Below are 19,640 nucleotides of genomic sequence, written 5' to 3'. Positions count from 1 at the left end.
TTCCAGAAAAAAAATTTGCAAGGCATCTGGGGTAATTAATATCTATCTTCGTTGGAACAGTGACTTCGGAAATTACAGTCTTTATTGAGTTCCAGAGACGTCGCGGGCTGGTTCACTTAGAGTTAATCTTTTCTTTCCAATACTCTGATCGTTTAGAATTTATTTTACTCGTATATGGTTTTTGAGCAGGGATCCACTCGTCTCTTGTAGTTACAGAAGTTTTTTCTATAGGAAGTAACATTGTATGACCTGGAGAAATTGCCAAATACCCAATGTGGGTGTACCCAGTGAATTTAAAAAAAGAGATTAGGTATGTCAAGACTATTCAACCTTTTGTCATATGTTAATTAATTTTCACTATGTAACAGGGTTTATAGGGTTACAGGGCACGAATTAAATAAAAAAACATGAATAATTTTATTTATTTTATTCAAAAAGTAAACAAGTTTCCCGCTAAAATCTAAATGATTTGTAGAAATGATAATGTTTATTTAATTGAATATAGCTGAGGAAACATTTTTCTAAAAGTGCTACAGACATATTTTCAATATTGAGTTGAATAAAACTGATTAAAACAGTTCAATTATACATATATGTTGCTACTTTTTAAGAATCTACAAATCATGTTTTATTCAGTAAATTTGTAAATTACAATATTCTAAAGTTTTATAAAACTATTAATCTAATTTTTAAAACTATTTTTCTATTTTATAAAACTATTAATCTAATTTATAAAACAATTATTATAACTAGTATCACATCTGCACACAATGACTATCACACATTTTTGTTTGTAATATGATGATTATTTACACATTTTTATATGATTTTGCGAATTGGTGGCATTTTTCATTCATCATTCTATTGAATCAAAGGTAAAATAAATGTTTTATTAATTTACACTATCGACAATAATAATTATTACTTACATTCTTATTTTGTTAGCAATTGAACTGGAGTTCAAGTAATAGAGATAAGGTAATCATTATTAATAAAGTGCCAAATACTCTCGACACATGAATTCTTGATATGTGCTTTGGATATTATTACTTAATATTATATTAATAATGTACGCTTATATTGTTAGAGTGTGTTATATAGAGAACACGTTTTACTACTGTCAGAGCACAGGAGAAATGTGCAGAATTGTTCAACATCACAAACAAAAACAACAGCTTTGTGTTGGCAAACGTATGTTGTTTTGCTTATAATTGGATAATTATGGTTATGACTTTGGATGTGGCAACATGACTGAGAATTCCATAGAACCTCATTTGTTTTTGGTTTCAAAGTGTTTGCTGCCTGATTATTGCCAGCTTCGGTAACCTTGAAACTAATTGCAGAGTATCATTGTTGGAAAAATACTTTCATAAGGTCTCTCTTGCATGTTTTACTTTCTGCAATTTGACTCATAATGCATCATGACATAGAAATATAGAAAAACAATTGCGCAGCACTTCACATCTAACGATAAAAATGTAATATCTTTCACTTCTTCAAATCCATTCTTTACCTTTATGGAGTCAAATCTATCAATTTATATTTTGCCTAAAAGTATTTGTATTATGTATCGCAAGCTATATTTAATAATTATTAAACACTCTCACACTTTAATTTGTTGCTCAAATTATTTCTAAAAATTTTGTAACTTTGGTCTTATTCTGATGATTTTTCAGAGTCAGGGAATATCTCTCTAGCCGACGCTAAACCTAATAATCTAACATTTCTGAGGGAAGCTTTGGAGATGCGGAATAAGTCATCCGTGTTGTGCAGTCTGTCCAGGAGTCCCAGAGCGCCATAGCATTGAGTGAATCTGCAAAAAAAGGGTGGTTAATAACAAAAAAATATCTATTCCTTCCAACTCTGGACAATACAATACAACTGTACATTTTATAAGCGTTCAATACTGGAGCAAAAATCATTATTACAACTACACAACACTCTAATTTTAATAAGCAGCCACACGATAGTCTAATATCTCCGTTGATATTGTGTGATTAGTTGTAATTCATGCAACTTCTTCAATTGATATAGTTTATATAAGTATGCGATCTAATAGGTTTACTAGTGTATCTACTAGAAACAACTAATGACGCACTTAACCTTTTCACCTCGTTTGATGTTTGATGTAATAATTGAATAGTGGATTTGCGTCGTACTTATTTAATAGTTACACATTTAATTTCAAACAAACACATTACTTGTGTGTTAGTGATTATATGATTAGTTGTTATTATACAGGGTGTCCATAAAAGAATGTCCCAGTTTCGATGCTATATTTTGTGCGTCGCACTTGAATATTTAATAGTAACACATTTTATTTCAAACAAACACATTACTTGTGTGTTAGTGATTTTATGATTAGTTGTTTTTATACAGGGTGTCCATAAAAGAATGTTGCAGTTTCAATGCTATATTATTTAGTTTTTGGTCTTTGCAAGAAAAGACTTGGAGCGGGAAGTTAACATTCTTGATCGTGTGGTGTTCAGCGACGAGTCAACTTTTCATCTAAGTGGGAAGGTAAATACCCATATTGTTTGTATCTGGGGGTCAGAACATCCTCATTAACTTGTAGAGCACCAAGTGTACAGATCATTTTTTTTTTGCGGAAGCTTCCGTAACAGGGGTGGTTTATCTGGATATGTTGATAGAATGGCTCTTTTTCCATTTAGTAGAGGGTGAACCTGTAAACTTTATTTGGCAACAGGATGGAACCCCTCCCAATTTTTTTTTTTAATAGAGCGGAGACGGTTTACATATAGTTCCCGTGAGCACTTAGGCCATAGGCCCATTGTGCTATCTCCCATTTTACCTCATTCCTTTAACAGTCACCCGGTCCCTTTCATAAAGTTCACCAGGGTTGTCATTGTATATGTGGATATGTCTTCTGGTTCCACAATGTGTCTTCCCAGGTCTCATCTCTCCTCTCCACTTCTCTTTGGTTCCCTGAAGGCCCCACAAGGGAATAGTTCATGGAGGTGGCCTCATCTCTCCTCCCCACTCCTTCTTGGTTCTCCAAAGGCCCATAGAGGGGAAGAGTCCACTCCGCGATACCTGATACCTGAAGGCTCCACTTCCTATTGGAATCTCTTTGTATGAGAGTGGTTGAACGTCGAATGTTGGATTGTTGGATTGGTCGTAATGGTCGAAATGACAGATCTCTTTTTCGCTGGCCTCCACGTTCACCCGACATAACGCCATGCGATTTTTTCCTTTAAGGCTATATAAAAGATTATGTGTTCTTTACGCCGTTACCTAATGATTTGCCAGGGTGGAGACCAAAGATATTAGAAGAACGAGATGTGCTATGAGCAGTTCATACTGTGTGGAATTGTTTTGCCCAGTGTCGCCGGTTTTATTCACCAATACTACTGCACACCTTCGCTTACGCTAAGGTATCCGCACTAATACATAGAACAGATTTCTGTGCGTACACGTCTCGATAGTATTCAAAGTACCCTAATTAGGTAGTACTCCGCCTACGGTCCGGCGGCCAACATAGCATATCTCGTTCTTCTAATATCTTTGGTGGAGACACAGAATTGAAGAAGATATTGCTTTCATTACTCCGGACTGGTTAACCAAAGTGTGGGAAGAATTGGACTTTAGGTTAGGTGTGTGCTGTATAACTAAAAGTGCATATTTTGAACATTTGGAAGAAAACTAGGTTAGTTTACCTTCAATTTGATGTACGATTTGTTGTAATAGTCTAAATTAAACTGTTATAATATACCATTTAAACTGGGACATTATTTTATGGACATCCTGTACTACTCAAAATATTTATATGTATGCTTTATGAAACATTTGTGTTAGTGTCTAAATAGGCAGAGCTTTTCAGAACAAATTGTGACACCCAGTAAATGTATGAATCGGTGCCATCTGTTGGTACCCCTATTGATTAGTACAACTTTACTAATGAAATTGTAATAATATTATATGTTGACTTTCTTTCTTTATCCAGTAATAGACTTGTAATATGGATAATTTCGCTAACGAAATCCCAACTGAATCAGCTACAGGCAGCAGTTTAGCTATTCTTAGCGAAAACTTGCACAAAAAGAGTATTTTGTCTGCAGTAATTTTTTTTTTCAATGAATTCAGTTTTCTATTTTGCCTAACCTAATCAAAAACTCAATGCACGTCACTGGTGTATGCATAATTTTTTTTCTTACTTCAAATGGTGGAAATCATGGAATTCTGGGCTCTGAATGAAGGGTACGTGGTATCCGGAGTGGTCGTTCAAGGTTCCGATGATGACCATGCTGAACCATATCCAAGCAGTGGTCACGTGGCAGTTGGTGATGTATATTCCGAATAACAGCGGGAATATGTTGGAGACGACGTGTTCCAATGGATGACAATATATGGCGATCATGGCGATTGGGGCGGTCCATTCGTGGTGCTGCTTGTGGATGTGCTTGTAGAGTAATCTGTGATGGAGGAGCCTGTAAAAACATAAATACATTAGTAATTGATTTATTTTATAATAAGAACACAAATATTCCCAAAGGTAAATAAAATGTAATGTGAGAATATTCGAATTCCTCCTAATACCATCATAATAAGTGGAAAATGTTGCTTGTGCAATGATGGTGGACTGTACACCTGGTTGGGAAGCCGACTCATCGGACTGCCGAGAGCCCGAGTCGGGCCCCCGGGGTTGCACATTATTTCCCCTCCCCTTTCCCCGAGATTTATAAGCATAACTAATTTTCTAACCTATAACAAAAACGCATACAACAATGTTGAATTCAATGAAGCGACCGGTTGGGACTCGGGACTATACAATAGTTTGTTTGTTAGTTACTTCTTTGGCCGCCTGCAAAGTTATCCATGTTTAACTGTAAAGTTATCCATGTCATACCGATACTTGGTCTGGTTTGTATTGCAAGTATGTTTTAAAACAGAAAAGTTGCGAATTTATTCAATACAAATAAATGATGTAGGTTTCTAGTTAAAATATCGGCATTAACCCTATATAATTTTGTGCTAAATGAAGAAGTTTTCAATACAATACGAATATAACATCCCAGATGGGAGCACTCCTGTAGTTTTTACCTGTCCCGGAGCGACTGGTACTCCATTTCACAAATCCTCAATTGCTTTGTAAAGTAATGATAAATTGGAACAATTTAAACTTCTTATTCTGATGTTTTTTTTACCGTTACTAACTATTATGGGCTTCAGTCTATTATTGTCATCTTCAGACTGGTAAAGTATAAAGTGTTCCAATAATTCTGGAGAAATAGCAGTATTAAATAATTCTTGTGAGTTTTTAATAACTGCATGTCTGGACACCATATTTATTAGTAGATATGTCAATGCAAAACCAGTAATTTTTTTTTCTACCATTAATGCCAGCACAAATGCATTGCAATTAAAAAATGTTAAACTTTTGTTACACATATTTTTTTTTAGAATATATGCATCTTGATTACGCCCATCACTAGCATATTTTCAATTTGAGTTCTCTCTTAACCCATCGGCTTGCACTGCAGCGGGAAGGATAGATCATACGTCCGTCACTCCTGAACTCACTAATCCCTAGATTCATACCCATCCCTCATACCTTTTTACTTCCCAGAACTTCCTCTCAGGGCCTCCTATGTGGGGTTAAGACGTAACCGGGCGTTGATTTTTCCATACAAACGTAGTCCCCATTTATCTTTCTGGATTTTAACCCTAGAGCAAATATTTTTTTAACATAAGATAGATATCGGCGACTTGCGTGTCGGTACGTTTTGTTTTTTTTTGATAAATTGCTTCTTATAGAAGTTATGACCTTCCAAAAATCAATAAAATTGCCTGATTTAAACGCAGTCAAAAGACGTTCAGTCTACAAACTAGACAATATATTTTGAAAAAAAGCAAAACGGTCCGACATAGAATAGTTTCTTCTTATGTAGTTGGTAAAAAAAAATTGAAAATCGGTTAACTTTTGGAGGAGAAAAATGGGGAATACAAAACCTCGATTTTGAAGATTTCATTTAGGTATTTGTGGCCCGAGCTGCATGTGTCCTGATGTGTCCCTTTCGCTCAGTATTCGGGAGGTAAGGGTCGGGGGACAGGGTTTAGATAAATACGTATGTATTTGTGCGAAGTGATGTCACGTAGCCATAAATCGATATTCGATATTCTAGTGTTGTGTTGTCCCGAGTAATCGATGTTTTTTTATTATTTTTTTTCCGTTTGGTCACTTTTGTGTTTGTTTGGTGAAGTATTCCGATATTCTTACTTTAATTTCACATGTTTACGTAAAATAATATCTGTAAAAAAAACATCCGTTACGGCCAGACCAACTCCGAGGTGATTTCGTTCCGTATTGCCAATATGGATACAAAACACTCAAATGGATAATTCCGCCCCGGGAACCATTTATTGGATAACCTCTGTCATAGGTCACCCCAAGTGGTTCGCTACGTTTGGTGACTTGAGCAGGGGTGCCCGGGTTCATGGGGGTGAGGATTGTCCGGGTCTTGGCGATATATGTATCGGTCCGCCAGTTGCGTGGCAGGCCGGATCGGGAGAGACTGGATGAGGGAGACTTTTTGATCTCTCCAGCCGGACTATACCGGAACATCGCCTTGCACCGCAGTGGGAGGTATGGATTCATATGATGGTCATTCATGAAGACATTGACACCCAGATTCCTACCCACCCCTGATGACTTTTTCCTTCCCAGGACTTCCTTTACTTTCTTTCCTTAAAATACCCTCCACACAGTATCCCCAAGGATGACATAGGCCCTGAGGGGTTTTTTTTCCCTCAGGGTCGGCTGTATATCCTCTCTCCCTTTGAGAACACTAAGCTATATTATCTATAAGTAGATATAGCGTATTCCATCCCTACGGATTCGAGAGGCAGGCTGGAGTGATCAAAAGGTCTCCCTCAACCAGTCTCTCCTGATCTGGCCAGCCACGCATTAAGTGGGCAAAGGCATCCCTCGTCAAGACCTATACAAAATAAGAATAATTACACAATAATAAGATTCGTTCCGGCGTGGTCGAGTGGTAAGACTCGACTCCCAATCCGAAATTCGCGTGTTCGAACCCGGCGTGCGCAAATAAATTTTATTTGATTAATTGGTCTTATTTCACAATTAATTAATTAAAAAATGTTTCAAATGAGATTCGCTTATATATTGTCTTCAGTGATTAAATGAGATTTTTTGTTTGTTAAAGGTTTTACTGTACAAAATTTTAAATGTTTTACAAAGAGATAATGAAATTAAAACAATTTATGGTTTAGATCTTTCTCTCCCCGGTAAATTTCTTGGTATGCGACCGTCAATTATTTCTGGTAAAGGGCATTGGTGGTAGAAGTCGTCCAACAGTGGTTGGATTTTTTTCCAGATTGAATCGTCCCTCTCAATTTTTTCATACAGTAAACCTTAGGACTCCACACAACAAAATAACAGTAATTACGACGAGTAATATGTAACTGGCCTTGTACTAGGTAGAAGTAATTGTGATTCCGTTTTAATGTTAAAGCATTATCTTCAACTTTACAGTAATCCTTTTGTTCAATTCCCTCTTCTGGTGACATATGTGCTATATTATAAGGGCATTTAACTTCAATTATAGAATCCTCACCGATGAGGCCATCCGGACTTGCCGCTAAAAAGTTTTTGTTTTCATCGATAAATAGTCCACAGGCGGATACCTGTAAATTCGTTTCTTTTGTAAATTACTCTATTGCTTGGTTTTCATTTTCTTTCCCGTAATTTGTGGCCATATTTCCTTTAAACGGCGAGTACAGTAACGAGTTTAATACTCTCGCTACTGAAGTTTTTGGCCGCAGCTTACATATTTTTCCAAAGTTAGATGCTGTTAACCTCTTACGCCTTTCAATTGCCCACAAATTATTATTGCTTTGGCCCTAAATTCGGATCATTAGTGTACTTCTCCGACTTGCAATAGTATGATGAACATTTTTTATGGTGTGTGGAGTCCATCTCCACACAAAATCTTATGCAGCGTATTCATTTGCGAACCGAGACTCGAATTGTGTAGTACTTGCATATTAACCCCTTTGGCTAATTTGTTTGCTTTTTTGAACAACTCATACAGATCTCATAGAAATCGTTATGTCTCCCTTATTACCATCGTTATAAAAAATAATCTTAACTTTGTTAGAAAGAGGAAACATCAAGCTTTAAATTCAAATCTAAAAGTTAACCAGAAAATAATTAAAACATAGGTAAACCTTTATAAAAACAAAGTTTCCGATCGCATTTGAAAAAAAAAGTAATAAAACCGGGATTTTTTTATTACTTATTTTTACATGAAACGACAAAAAAGTTGGCGACAAGGTTTATTTATTTATGTATGTTTATATCTTATTTCACGCCCGTGGGGCTTTTGCAGACATTTTCAATACACATGTCTGTTTTCAAACATTTTTATTTTGAAACATGTCAATTCAAACATATAATCAATACAATAAATACCATTTACATTCAATTGCCTTACAAAATATGTTCGTGTTTTTATATCAGTAATTTTAATTAGAAAAAACTTAAGGTGAGTTATTTTTAAAACATTTTATGTTTCATTATTTTTTTTCTAAATTAGTTTATTTCGAATTATAGAATTTTAAAGCGTATTTCATCACCTTTCAAAAACAGTTTATAGTTTTCGGATGCGTTCAGAAATATTCCATTTATTTGGATTTTATTGCAAAGCGGAAATATTTTGACCTTTCGACAAAACAGGACCAAGGCCTGTGGGTTAATACTAATTTTAAATAAAAACCAATGTGTCGTAGCGAATAATCAATATAATATGTAATATGTGGCAAACCGAACCATTATACGCCGAGACAAAATCAGTAACGGAGAAATAAGTTGGAAAGATAACCAGGGACCCAATTTTCATTTCAGTAGACAACTGTTCGCATGCGATAATTATCTACGTTGTCTATGGTTTTTCTATCATCGAGTAATTATCTACTAATTTTCGATAGAAAGCGTATTTTGGAATTCCTAATAGATAATTATCTATTACAAAGCAGTAGATAATTGGACTATTGGTTTTAGTAGTAGTTCAACTGTCAAAAAGTGTTACTTGTACGGTTTGCGTGTGTCGTATTTTTGTTAATTATTATAAAAATGGTGAGTTTTGAAGATTTGACGCACATACAAGCGACCGAAGACATGGAACAGGCCGAATATTTAACAGAAAGGCCACCAAGAAATGATGCATTTAGTCTGAGTAATGAACTGTTCATAAAAAAATTTCGACTATCTAAACAATTGGTGCTCAAATTAATCGATCTATTGTCGCCTTTGATGAAAGAACCGTATAAAATCAAGTCTGTAGATGTTAAAACGAAGGTAAAAACGATTAATGATCCCCGTTATATATGCAAACAAATCATTTTTTGTACTCAAATCAGTGATATGATAATAAAACATTGTTTTTTATCAGATTTTAATTGCGTTGAATTTTTTTGGCACAGGATCTTACCAACATCCTGTTGGGTCAAATTACTACTTCTTCAACGAACAACAAAGTGAATTGAAAATTGACAGTCGTAAACAGATGTATATAGAAAAATGTATCAAATCTAAGGAGTTCAATATACGGGTTACCATATAATAAAAAAAATTGGTACATTTTTATGTTGGTATTAATATCGGTTGTTTTACATTATCTACGACAGTCAAAAATACGCATTCATCGAAACAGTAGATAATTTATCGTGCGCGATCCTCGCATGCGAGCAATTGTCTGCTGAAATGAAAATTGGGTCCCAGATAACAAAACACCAGATACATGTCGAAGGATGTAAGACGGGTGATGCGGGAGGCGGAGGAGGCGGGATGCGGGAGGGGCGGGAGTCGAGCGTAACATGCACACACACACTCTTAGTTGGGTGGGTACCTACACACCGATAGCGCGCTCGGTGAGCAGAATGAAATAGCAAGTGATTTTTAAAATACCTATTGTTCAAATTTCTCAGCGCCCGTGTTTCCTGTTAATGTAATAAAAAAGAGTAAAATTTTTATTGAATTACTAGGCATGGACTTAAAAGCCCTGAACAGAGCATTAGTGCAATTTTGTAAGAATGCCATTGAAGTCAAATCTAAATTGAGGGGAAATTAAAGCATATAACAACCTTCCACGTAGCGTCAAACAAATAACCGACATACTTAAATTTAAATCATCACTAAAAACATTTATTTTAAACAAATGTCACTACACCTGAATGCCTTATATAAATTAAATACCTCTGTTATTTACATACATTTGTTAACATGTAATTGTTGGGTTATGTAATATAATGTGTATTTGTTGGGTTAGCTGGAAGAAATAGGATGTAACCTATAAGCTATACCCTTTGTACTCTGTATTTTTGTGCAATAAATATTTGTTTGAATTTGAATTGGCTGGCAGCCATCTTGTATGACTAACTTTTGAACTGATTTGGATACAAAGTGGTGCATAATGAACTATTATTATTTTATTTTTGTGTTGTTAATGCAATTATATTGCTAATGATTTTTTGGGTATTTGATGAGACAGGGCATGGGATATGCCATTAAAAAATTAAGTTTTGGCCTTTTTAATGCATCTTCCCCATCCCCGGGGCTTATTAGGTCCATGGGTAGGTACCTATACCATTTTTTTTCTTTTAAAGAAAGATAAACATTCCCGGATTATGAATAACCTGATAATATTTGAAAAACTCTTACTACCACAACAGTAAGCGGAAAAATATTGCTTTTGTTGTGATGGAGGACTTAGCCAGCCGAGGAATTGTCAACTCAACCACCGACCGGTCAATTGATTGGTCGGTAATTGATCTTGAAATTAATATTTGGCGGTATACCTATACCATAGACTTTGAGATAAATTGATTGGTTGGTCCTTACCTACTGTGATTGAATAGACAATAATTTCTGAAACGAAATATAATATTACACCATAAGTGTAGTTTTTTTTTTTTGTATTCTTACCTAGAATCCAACCTCTTGGCATAAAGACATGATAACCAGTTGGAAAAAAACCAAATGGAAAGTTGGTAGAGGCCTGGTGGAGGGGAATCCATTCAGTGTCATTCCATAGAAGGTAACAAAACTCAATCCAACCCCTACTACGAACTGGTTGAAGAGTACCACCTTTATAGCCTGAAAAATAAATATAAAATTTAGTTGACAAAACTGTTGACATTGTGTGTTTTATTATTTTATTACAATAATTGTCATTCAAATAATAACATTCTTTTTCTAGGCATTGGATTGGTAAAAAAAACTGGTTTTGACATTTACAAATCAAATAACTTAAAATCAAATTAAATGGATATGGGATATAAAAAAGCGTAATCGGCAGATTATTTATATGCATAAATGTGTAAGCCATTTATGTGCAAATATTTTTTTAAAATAAATGTGAATATAGCATCATGTTAACTGATCTTTTAATTTTTCGGGGTAATAATAAAATTATCTATTTAGTATAAAAAATTTATAACGTCAAATAATAAAAATAAAATACTACTATAACATCAGATTTGTTTTTCAAACAAGAAAATTAATTCATTAATCTTGTCGATTTCTTCTGCAAGCTTAATTCGCAAAAAAATATAAACAGCCCCATAGATAGAGCTATAATTAGAGGTGCTACTGGGTACTAACATGTCGTCGAAACTTGTTCCACTATTAGAACGCGTGGTGCGCATTGACTGGAATCGTTAGTTTTAGTTAGAGCTTTAGGAGAGTTGGAGATCAGTTGGAGGTCAAATAGCGGAACCAATTTTTGGCTTTATGTCTCATCTAAATATAATACATTATGAACAGCCCTTGGTTTCTACTTCATTAGTTCAATTCTAATTATTCTCTTTTTATGTGAAACCGCACATAAGTCCCAACTACTCTCAACCGTCTGGAGCTAGTGAGACTATGGCATCCCCGATTAGGGTATGTTTGTGAGGCTGAAGGTAGTAGGGAAGGGAAGGAGATGGGGGAGAGGAAGGTGGGGAATTACCTGGCTATTTAGATCTGGTCACCATACACAACCAAAGCCATTTCAATTCTGAATGACCAAGGCGATACTGAGAGTATCTTCCACTCTGGAACGTGCAGTATGTAATTTTAATCGAGTAATTTGTGAAATAATACAAATTAATCAAACCCAATTTACTTGCGCACGCCGGGATTTGAACCCGCGACCTCCTGCTTGCTAGTGCAGAGCTTTACCCCTCGACCAGGGAGGCCGTCATATTTTTGTTACAAAATGATTTTTTCAACTAGGCAACATTCTTAAATGTACATATTATTATGAATAAATCTATATCCTAACAAATTGCCATCACGTTTCCGGGTATTTTAAATTTTAATAAAGGGATCCTCTAGCCTGATTTACTTGAAAATTTAAATGGAAAAAAGTCATTCTACATCAACTAGTTACTAACAATTATTTATTCGTAAGATATGCAGGTATTCTAATTTTCACCATTATAGATTGTACCACAAGTTTCCGAATAAGTTGTATTACTACATATACACACTATTATACATATACTATGATACACACTACTTGATATAATAATTGTATTATTTAACTAACTCACAATCAAGGTCAAGCTTGGCTACAAAAAATGGATTTACTTACTACCTATTACATTTTGATGTATTCGGGTTTTTACGACCACTTTTTTCAAATCTTATAAATATTTAAAAACTTAAATAATCATTAACGAATTATTTTAAAACTTGAAAAAAAAAACACATCATCATCATCATAAAAAAACTTGCTATTTTTTTTTTTTTTTTTTTTAAAGAAAGACAAACATTATTAATTTCTATTATTCCGTATAGTACCTACTCATCACAGACAAGGAAACATTTTGAACTCTGGCAAGCTTTTTTTTGATTTTCTCAGTTTTTTCTGTTTCACAATGGTGATCAATCTATTAATGATGTACCTTTGTTCGTTTTGGTAGAATATACATTGATATAAAAAATGTAGGAGTTACTTATATTTCAATGGTAGAGGTATCCAATCTTAGTGTTTCTCAAGCGGGCCACAGATAGCAGCGCACGGCTTCGTTACACACGTGGCTTTACCTTCGTTCACTATGATGTGCCATCAACGATCAACGCATCAACATATAGCGGGCCACGCGCACGCTACGTAACATCAGAGGCTGGAGCGGATTCGGAGCGGAAAATACGGGGCTTCAAACCACAGACGTGATTGGTTTATTTATGCCACAGACCAGGGGCGTACAACTCCCGTCTGACCTTGTAACCCTGATGGGAGGAGTTATTCAATACCCAAATTCTTATAGACAAAGCTGTTGTGGCTGAAAGCTCAGATCTCATTGGCTCAGAGCAAAAATTGTAGTTTGATCTCTCGCTCTCTACCATAGCGACTTGTGTAACAGAAAGAGAAGCTAAGCATGTGTTATGCTGTGATAAAAATTAACGGTAATTTCTAAGACGCCATTTCGGAAGTCGAAGTCAGTTGAAGTTTTTAGCGTAAATATTGAATTTTGAAAATCGTCTAACCCATCTAAAAATAATGTTGCATGCTAGAATTTTTCAAGGTGATAAATTAATGCCGTGTTGTATTAAAGGTTGCTCAGACGGATTCGATAATCCGGTGCTAGCAAGAAGCAGCAAGAAATACGTTTGTTTGTGGGTGTCATTTCGCAATTCAAAGCAAAAATACGGTACTTTTGGGATTAAAAAAGAATGCTTGGCAACGCTTAATCTTCCAGTCATCATATAATATCCTGTCTATCTCCACCAACTGAAAGAAGGACCCGAACCCGTTGTTAAATACAGGTACTAACCTCTCGTTCTTTGATACAATGTTCCTGATTCCTGAATGTACTTCATTGGCTAATAATTTAATTAATTTTCCTTTTCAGACCTATCCGTATTCCGACGCGATACTATACCACGTATTAGGATGCTAAAACTGCTAAAAAAAGCCACGATTACATCAAACAAGGTCATTTAAACCTCTCCAGAATTGCATCATGTAAGTATTCAGATTTAACCAGCATTTTCGATGTTTGCTGACGATAAAGCTGTGGAAATTATATGAAACCCTTGCAGGAGAATTTGAATAACTTCTAGTGCTGTGGCAATAATAATTATCACTTAAATTTGTTACTCTTCTAATATTTATAAGATGTAAGTCACCTACAGTACGCTTGAATAGTGTGGAATCTAATTTATATTGCGGTGAAACTCGCTCAAGAAGTTTTGTTTTCGCTCCCTTTTTTTATTACTTGACATAATGAATATCTTTCAACACGTTGAATATGTATTTTGTGTATATATTCTGGTATTTTCGTGCAAGGTCAAATTAAATCCTATTAAGTTGTTGCAGTAAGACAACAATCCTGGGTTCGATTCCTAGTTGAGACCGTTACTTTTTATTTTTCTGTGTCTTGTTCTGTTTCATGTTTTGTTTAGATATACTTATTAGTATTATCTTCTACTTCAATGATAAACTACATCGGTTGTACTGACCCTGTTTTGTATTACTGTCCATTGTCTTTTTGAAAATAAAAAGTATTTTTATGTTTGCATAGCTGTGGGTTTTTTTTTATTTTTCTTTTCCTGCATTCCAATATTTTTATTTTTAAAATATAATTTTTTTGGGCTAGTGAATGAACGATGTTAGTTGGGTGCAGTTATATTGTCTATGTTTGCACTTTTTTAAATGGCCTTGAGATTTATTTATGGTCCACAATATATTTACCAAACGACCGTTTTATCTGTGGTCGTCTGTGGTTAAGGGGGTGACAAAATGGTTCCATACAAAAAGCCCGAAGATATCGATCTAGAGAGTGGTTTATTTATGCCACAGACATACCACCTTCAAACCGTTGCAAGCGCAAGAACGAGTTACACGTTTTGTTTTTTATTTTATTTGATAAAGCATCCTGAAATTGGGCGTTTTCATGGCATAGTGTCAAGTCACGTAGCTTAACCTTGTTATCAAACTACTTCAACGCTTTAAAACTTTCCATGCCCCCAAAAGAAAATTTAAAAAAAGATTTGCAAAAGAAAGTATAAGAATTAGTTACAAATACCTACTACCGAATAATACATAATATGTATATGATAATGCGCGTCATGTTGACATTTGCGCTAATGTTGCCATTTTTTTTAGTAAGACAGGATGCGTTATGGATTATATATGCGAATATTTCATTATAATGATTTACGCATTGCCTCCAAGCCATATAAATGTCGAGTTTCTTCGTTAATTTAGTATCCTTTGACTTACCTTAAAAAATCTGGCTCTTTCTAGTGGTTCATTCATTCCTTGTTGAATCTTATACTTCCTCATGAAAACTGGTCTGTTATTGATATCCATGTAAGCATACAGAAGGCCAAGTCTCCAGTAAAACCCGATGGTCAGGGCATTTGGAATGATCAGCCATAACACAAAATTCTCCTCAGCTGGAACAGAAATTATAGAATTTTAGTATATAACTTGAAGATAATTAATTACATGTTTATCAATGATAACAATTATATTTTGGAAAAGAAATATTTTTTTTAACAAGTAACAGATTATTGTTTATCACAGTGGTAAAAATTCAAAAATTACATATTTTATTTTAGATGTGAAATAAATAAAATATACACAGGTTGTAAAATTTTATTGGAACTTAGCTTATTATTTTGCTAACCTAAAAAATAAGAAACGTTTTACTTACAGAAAAAATACCCCACAATAACCTGTCAATTCACAACATGATAAGTTATTACCTAAATAAAGAAAAAATACATTTACTGAAAATATATATCACCCCTTTTAGGTTGGCAATGGTGCGACGCATAAATAAATCACTCACGTGCGTCGCGTACGTAAGTCGCATACAATAAGACGTATATGAATGGTTTATTTATGGACGTAGATTAATGAATGAAGAGCTTTTGAAGACCGTCGGTCCAGCTCGGCAGCGCTACGTCGTCGGTCGACCGACCGTACGCGTTACACTATTTCCATCCTTGTGGATATATTATCACTTCATCTTTAATTAAAAAAAAATAAATCAATGATTTATACTTACTGACATTATCCAAGAATTTATCCCACTGGGATTTACAAAAATCTCCCGAAGCTCCCCAGAATCTTTGAAGATGCCTGGAAAAAAGGAAAGCTGTTTTAAAACATGACCTATGATTACCTTTTATGACATGCTTGAAGGCGAAACGGCTGTCACGCGAATTAATACTTGCAGAGCAGAACTTGTTCATAAATAAACTGCTTTTTTATTGAATAATAATATTATTTAATATATCAAAGAAAAAAATTAAATTAAAATGGAGTTCTACAAATTAAACTTTATTAGAATAAAAACACTTCCTCTATCATTTGCTTGTGTGTTTATTGTTTTAACTGTGATGACATATTTCGCAATCACGTGATTACAATCATCCAGTGTACATGTATTTCATCACATACTTTATGTAGTTGAATAATGGCAATTATTACACGCTTGCAATTTACTTGCAAAACGTCACACTGCTAAAAGATATTTATTATTGTAATAATAAACTTTACAGCAAAAGCGAGTAGCTGATTTATTAAAGCTGATACATTGAATTTAAAGAATAACATCGAATGTACCGAACTTTTGATCCTAATTAATTTGAACATATCTTTGAGACGTACACGACACAGCACTATTCCACACGCTTAATTACAAAACAAATACATCTAATTCCCCAATTAACCGTGCTTTTCACGCGTTCAATAATATTTGTCCAATTCTAACATCTACATATCTTTGGATTCTCTGCCCAAATTTAAAAGTTGCATTATGTCAATAATATAAAAAAACTGTTCAATATATACCGTGTGACTAGAAGTTGCTTCGTCTTTAGTAAAGCTATATTAAATAAAGACTATGTGTCGACACCCTAAATAGTGTATCCGAATTATGTTATCCCCAAAATAGAAAATCAATTTCAATGACTTGTGTGGGCGTGGAGTCAAGGAATTTATGATCTATTTTCTATTCTTTATAATCGGTATTAATTTTGTTCACATTAACTCCACACAAGGCACCCTGAGGAAAATATTTTTATAAAAATAGGAAAATATAGGAAAATATTTTTTATTGAAAATACTTTAGGAAAGAAATGAGTTATTAAAAAGGGTTAATTAAAAAATACTGTTCTTATTACATGTTCAGTACATATTTATACCATGTTTATTAATGGATAAACGTAACGTAGTTGTCAGTATGAAAACTTAATTCTTTAAATACAATATTAGATTAAATCGTGTTCCGGTGATTAGTGTTCGGTTCTTAAAAAAAATTGTGATGTATGGTCAATTGCTTTCCAAACAGCTTCAGCAATTATAATAGGCCAAATTTTTTTAATAAGTTACCAAAAACAAGTCTTAGCACTTTTCCTAAGATATGTGTGACATATACAGAAAAAAAAGAAGATTCAAATATATTTTATTTTCAGTACTTTTATAACAATTTAAAAGTATTTTTCAAACTGTATTTTTATTTTATATTCTTATTTTGTATTTTATGTATTTATCCTACTAGATTTTTGAAATCTTGCATACATATAAATAAAGATAAAAAAGTCGATCGGGGTCAATTTTTATTTTAAAAAACTATTTTTTTAATTCTCCCACTTTTAATACACCCTATCCAGGAGGACTCCTTTGTTGGTTGGCCCAAACAGAAAGCAAGAGCAGAACATGTCTTACTTATTTCCGTCGGTGTACTCAATGTCCAGCCAGATCACGTCCATGGGGATGTCGTGCAAGTCGAAACCGGCATCCACTCCCGCCACGTCTTCCTCGTCGTTGTAGTTCCATCTGCTCTGGTGGTAGGCCAGCGAGAACAGCTGGAAACAGATACAGAAACAAGTTGAAGTAGGGATAACATGGAAATGTGAAGAGGATGAAGAGACTCCAATTCACCTATGGTGCCAATGTCCTGCCCTGGTGGGAACTAGGCTCAGATACCTGGGGAGACATACAGTAGAACCAGAAGACATAGCCACATACCCAATGACAACCCTGGTGAACTTTATTAAAGGGAATGGGTTATTGTTAAAGGAATGAGGTAAAATGGGAGATAGCACAATGGGCCTATGGCCTAAGTGCTCACGGGAACTAAGTGTAAACGGTGTCCGCTTTTAAAAAAAAAAAGGGATAACAGCTGGAAACAGATACAAAAACAAGTTGAAACAGGGATAACAGATGGAAACTGACAAAGAAACAAGTTAAACGGGGAGAACTGCTGGAAACATACAAAAACAAATAGAAACAGGGATAACAGCTGGAAACAGACAAAGAAACAAGTAGAAACAGGGAGAGCAACTGGAAACAGCTACAGAAACAAGGAGATCTGAGGAAGAACAGCTGGAAACAGATATAGAAATATGTTGAAACAGTGGGGAACAGTTGGAAACAATTACAAAAATCGAAACAGCGAAAAACCCCATCAAATGCATTGTGCCAAATTTCGAAGTTGAACCTTCAGAAGTATACATAAACCGTAAAGCTGACCAAGTTTATGTGGAGTGGTATGTGCAATTATAGTCACCTGAGGCAGTGGTGCGGTGCCGGTCAGCGTGGTGTACTGCTTGAAGCAGTCAGAGGGCGAGGGCCCTAGCATGACGTAGACCTCCATGATGCCAGCCTCGCTGATGAAGCGCGCCGACACCTGCTCCTCGGCCTGTGTGCCGGAGACGAAGCTGGAGGAGACCATGTTGGAGTCGCGGCTGTTCTCCACGTCCACCCAGGTCTCGGCCGCGTTGAGGAACAGCACGCCCACTGTGTGGTCCACGCTGAAAAACAATAATATTTGTTTTATTTTATTTATTTATTTAACGCCCGGAGGGCTTTTACATGGTTGGTATTATAATTTTAATTTGACAGATACTTTGAAACATAAAAAATAAGAATAAAATTACATTTGATAAAAGCTATGCAACAAGTCATACAAACACAAGAAACAAAAACAGAAAATTACAGCTATTTGTAGGTTTACATGATGTGTTTAGGAGTATTGTTGAAATAAATGTTTTAAATGATCCACAAAACTTGTCAAGTTGGTATTGAATATGTCAACATCACCCAAGTAATGATTTCCCATGGTGTGAAGTCGTTGTATCGGAGAGTGGGCAATGTAGTTACGCTTATGTGTGCTGCTGTAGAATATTGTATTTTATCGTGTTGTTACTGTGGGTGTATGTATGTTTATAAGTTGCGGGAGTTCACAACAGTCGAATTTAGAGTAAAGTATTTTGAATAAGAACGTTAAATCGTTTATTTTACGTCTATCTTCTAATGTATGTATTTTTAGAGTATTTAATAAGAAATTATATTTTAAGTCTTCGACAGGGATATTTAATTTAAAATTTATAAAACGTAGAAATTTTTTTTGTATTCGCTCAATGTTGTTAATGTGAATTTTGTAAGATGGAGACCAAACTACTGAGTTATTTTCAATTAGACTTCTTACTAGAGATACGTATAATAGTTTAATGGCTTGTAAATAATTAAAGTTTTCAGTTGTTCTTAATACGAAGCCTAGTGTTTTCATACCATTGTTCACAATTTGATGGATATGATTGGTGAAACGGGTCACATATCTCATGCATTTGTTATCAATATAATAAAAAACTA

At 34.7% G+C, this 19,640-nt stretch overlaps 2 protein-coding genes across 2 annotated transcripts in view; one reads left to right on the top strand and one right to left on the bottom strand.

The window, feature by feature from the left end:
• The window catches only part of LOC149423502 (fatty acid hydroxylase domain-containing protein 2-like), a 589,487-nt gene that overhangs the window by 523,961 nt on the left and 45,886 nt on the right, over positions 1–19,640 (top strand). The window lies entirely within an intron of this gene.
• LOC149423504 (fatty acid hydroxylase domain-containing protein 2-like) overlaps positions 1,200–19,640 on the bottom strand; it is a 19,796-nt gene continuing 1,355 nt past the window's right edge. Inside the window, exons 3-9 of the mRNA XM_089632224.1 lie at positions 18,556–18,799; positions 17,712–17,851; positions 16,048–16,121; positions 15,255–15,430; positions 10,971–11,134; positions 4,176–4,448; positions 1,200–1,813 (exon numbers count right to left, since the gene is read on the bottom strand). Of these exons, the coding sequence (XP_089488350.1) occupies positions 1,657–1,813; positions 4,176–4,448; positions 10,971–11,134; positions 15,255–15,430; positions 16,048–16,121; positions 17,712–17,851; positions 18,556–18,799 (1,228 nt within the window). The 3' untranslated portion in view covers positions 1,200–1,656. The remainder of the gene's footprint in view (positions 1,814–4,175; positions 4,449–10,970; positions 11,135–15,254; positions 15,431–16,047; positions 16,122–17,711; positions 17,852–18,555; positions 18,800–19,640) is intronic.

The sequence above is a fragment of the Hesperophylax consimilis genome, chromosome 5 (genome assembly GCF_061612785.1).
Source record: "Hesperophylax consimilis isolate HC1 chromosome 5, BYU_Hcon_1.0, whole genome shotgun sequence".
Classification (NCBI taxonomy): domain Eukaryota; kingdom Metazoa; phylum Arthropoda; class Insecta; order Trichoptera; family Limnephilidae; genus Hesperophylax; species Hesperophylax consimilis.
The sequence above is the reverse complement of the archived record's forward strand: the minus strand, read 5'-3'. Positions and strand labels throughout refer to the sequence as shown.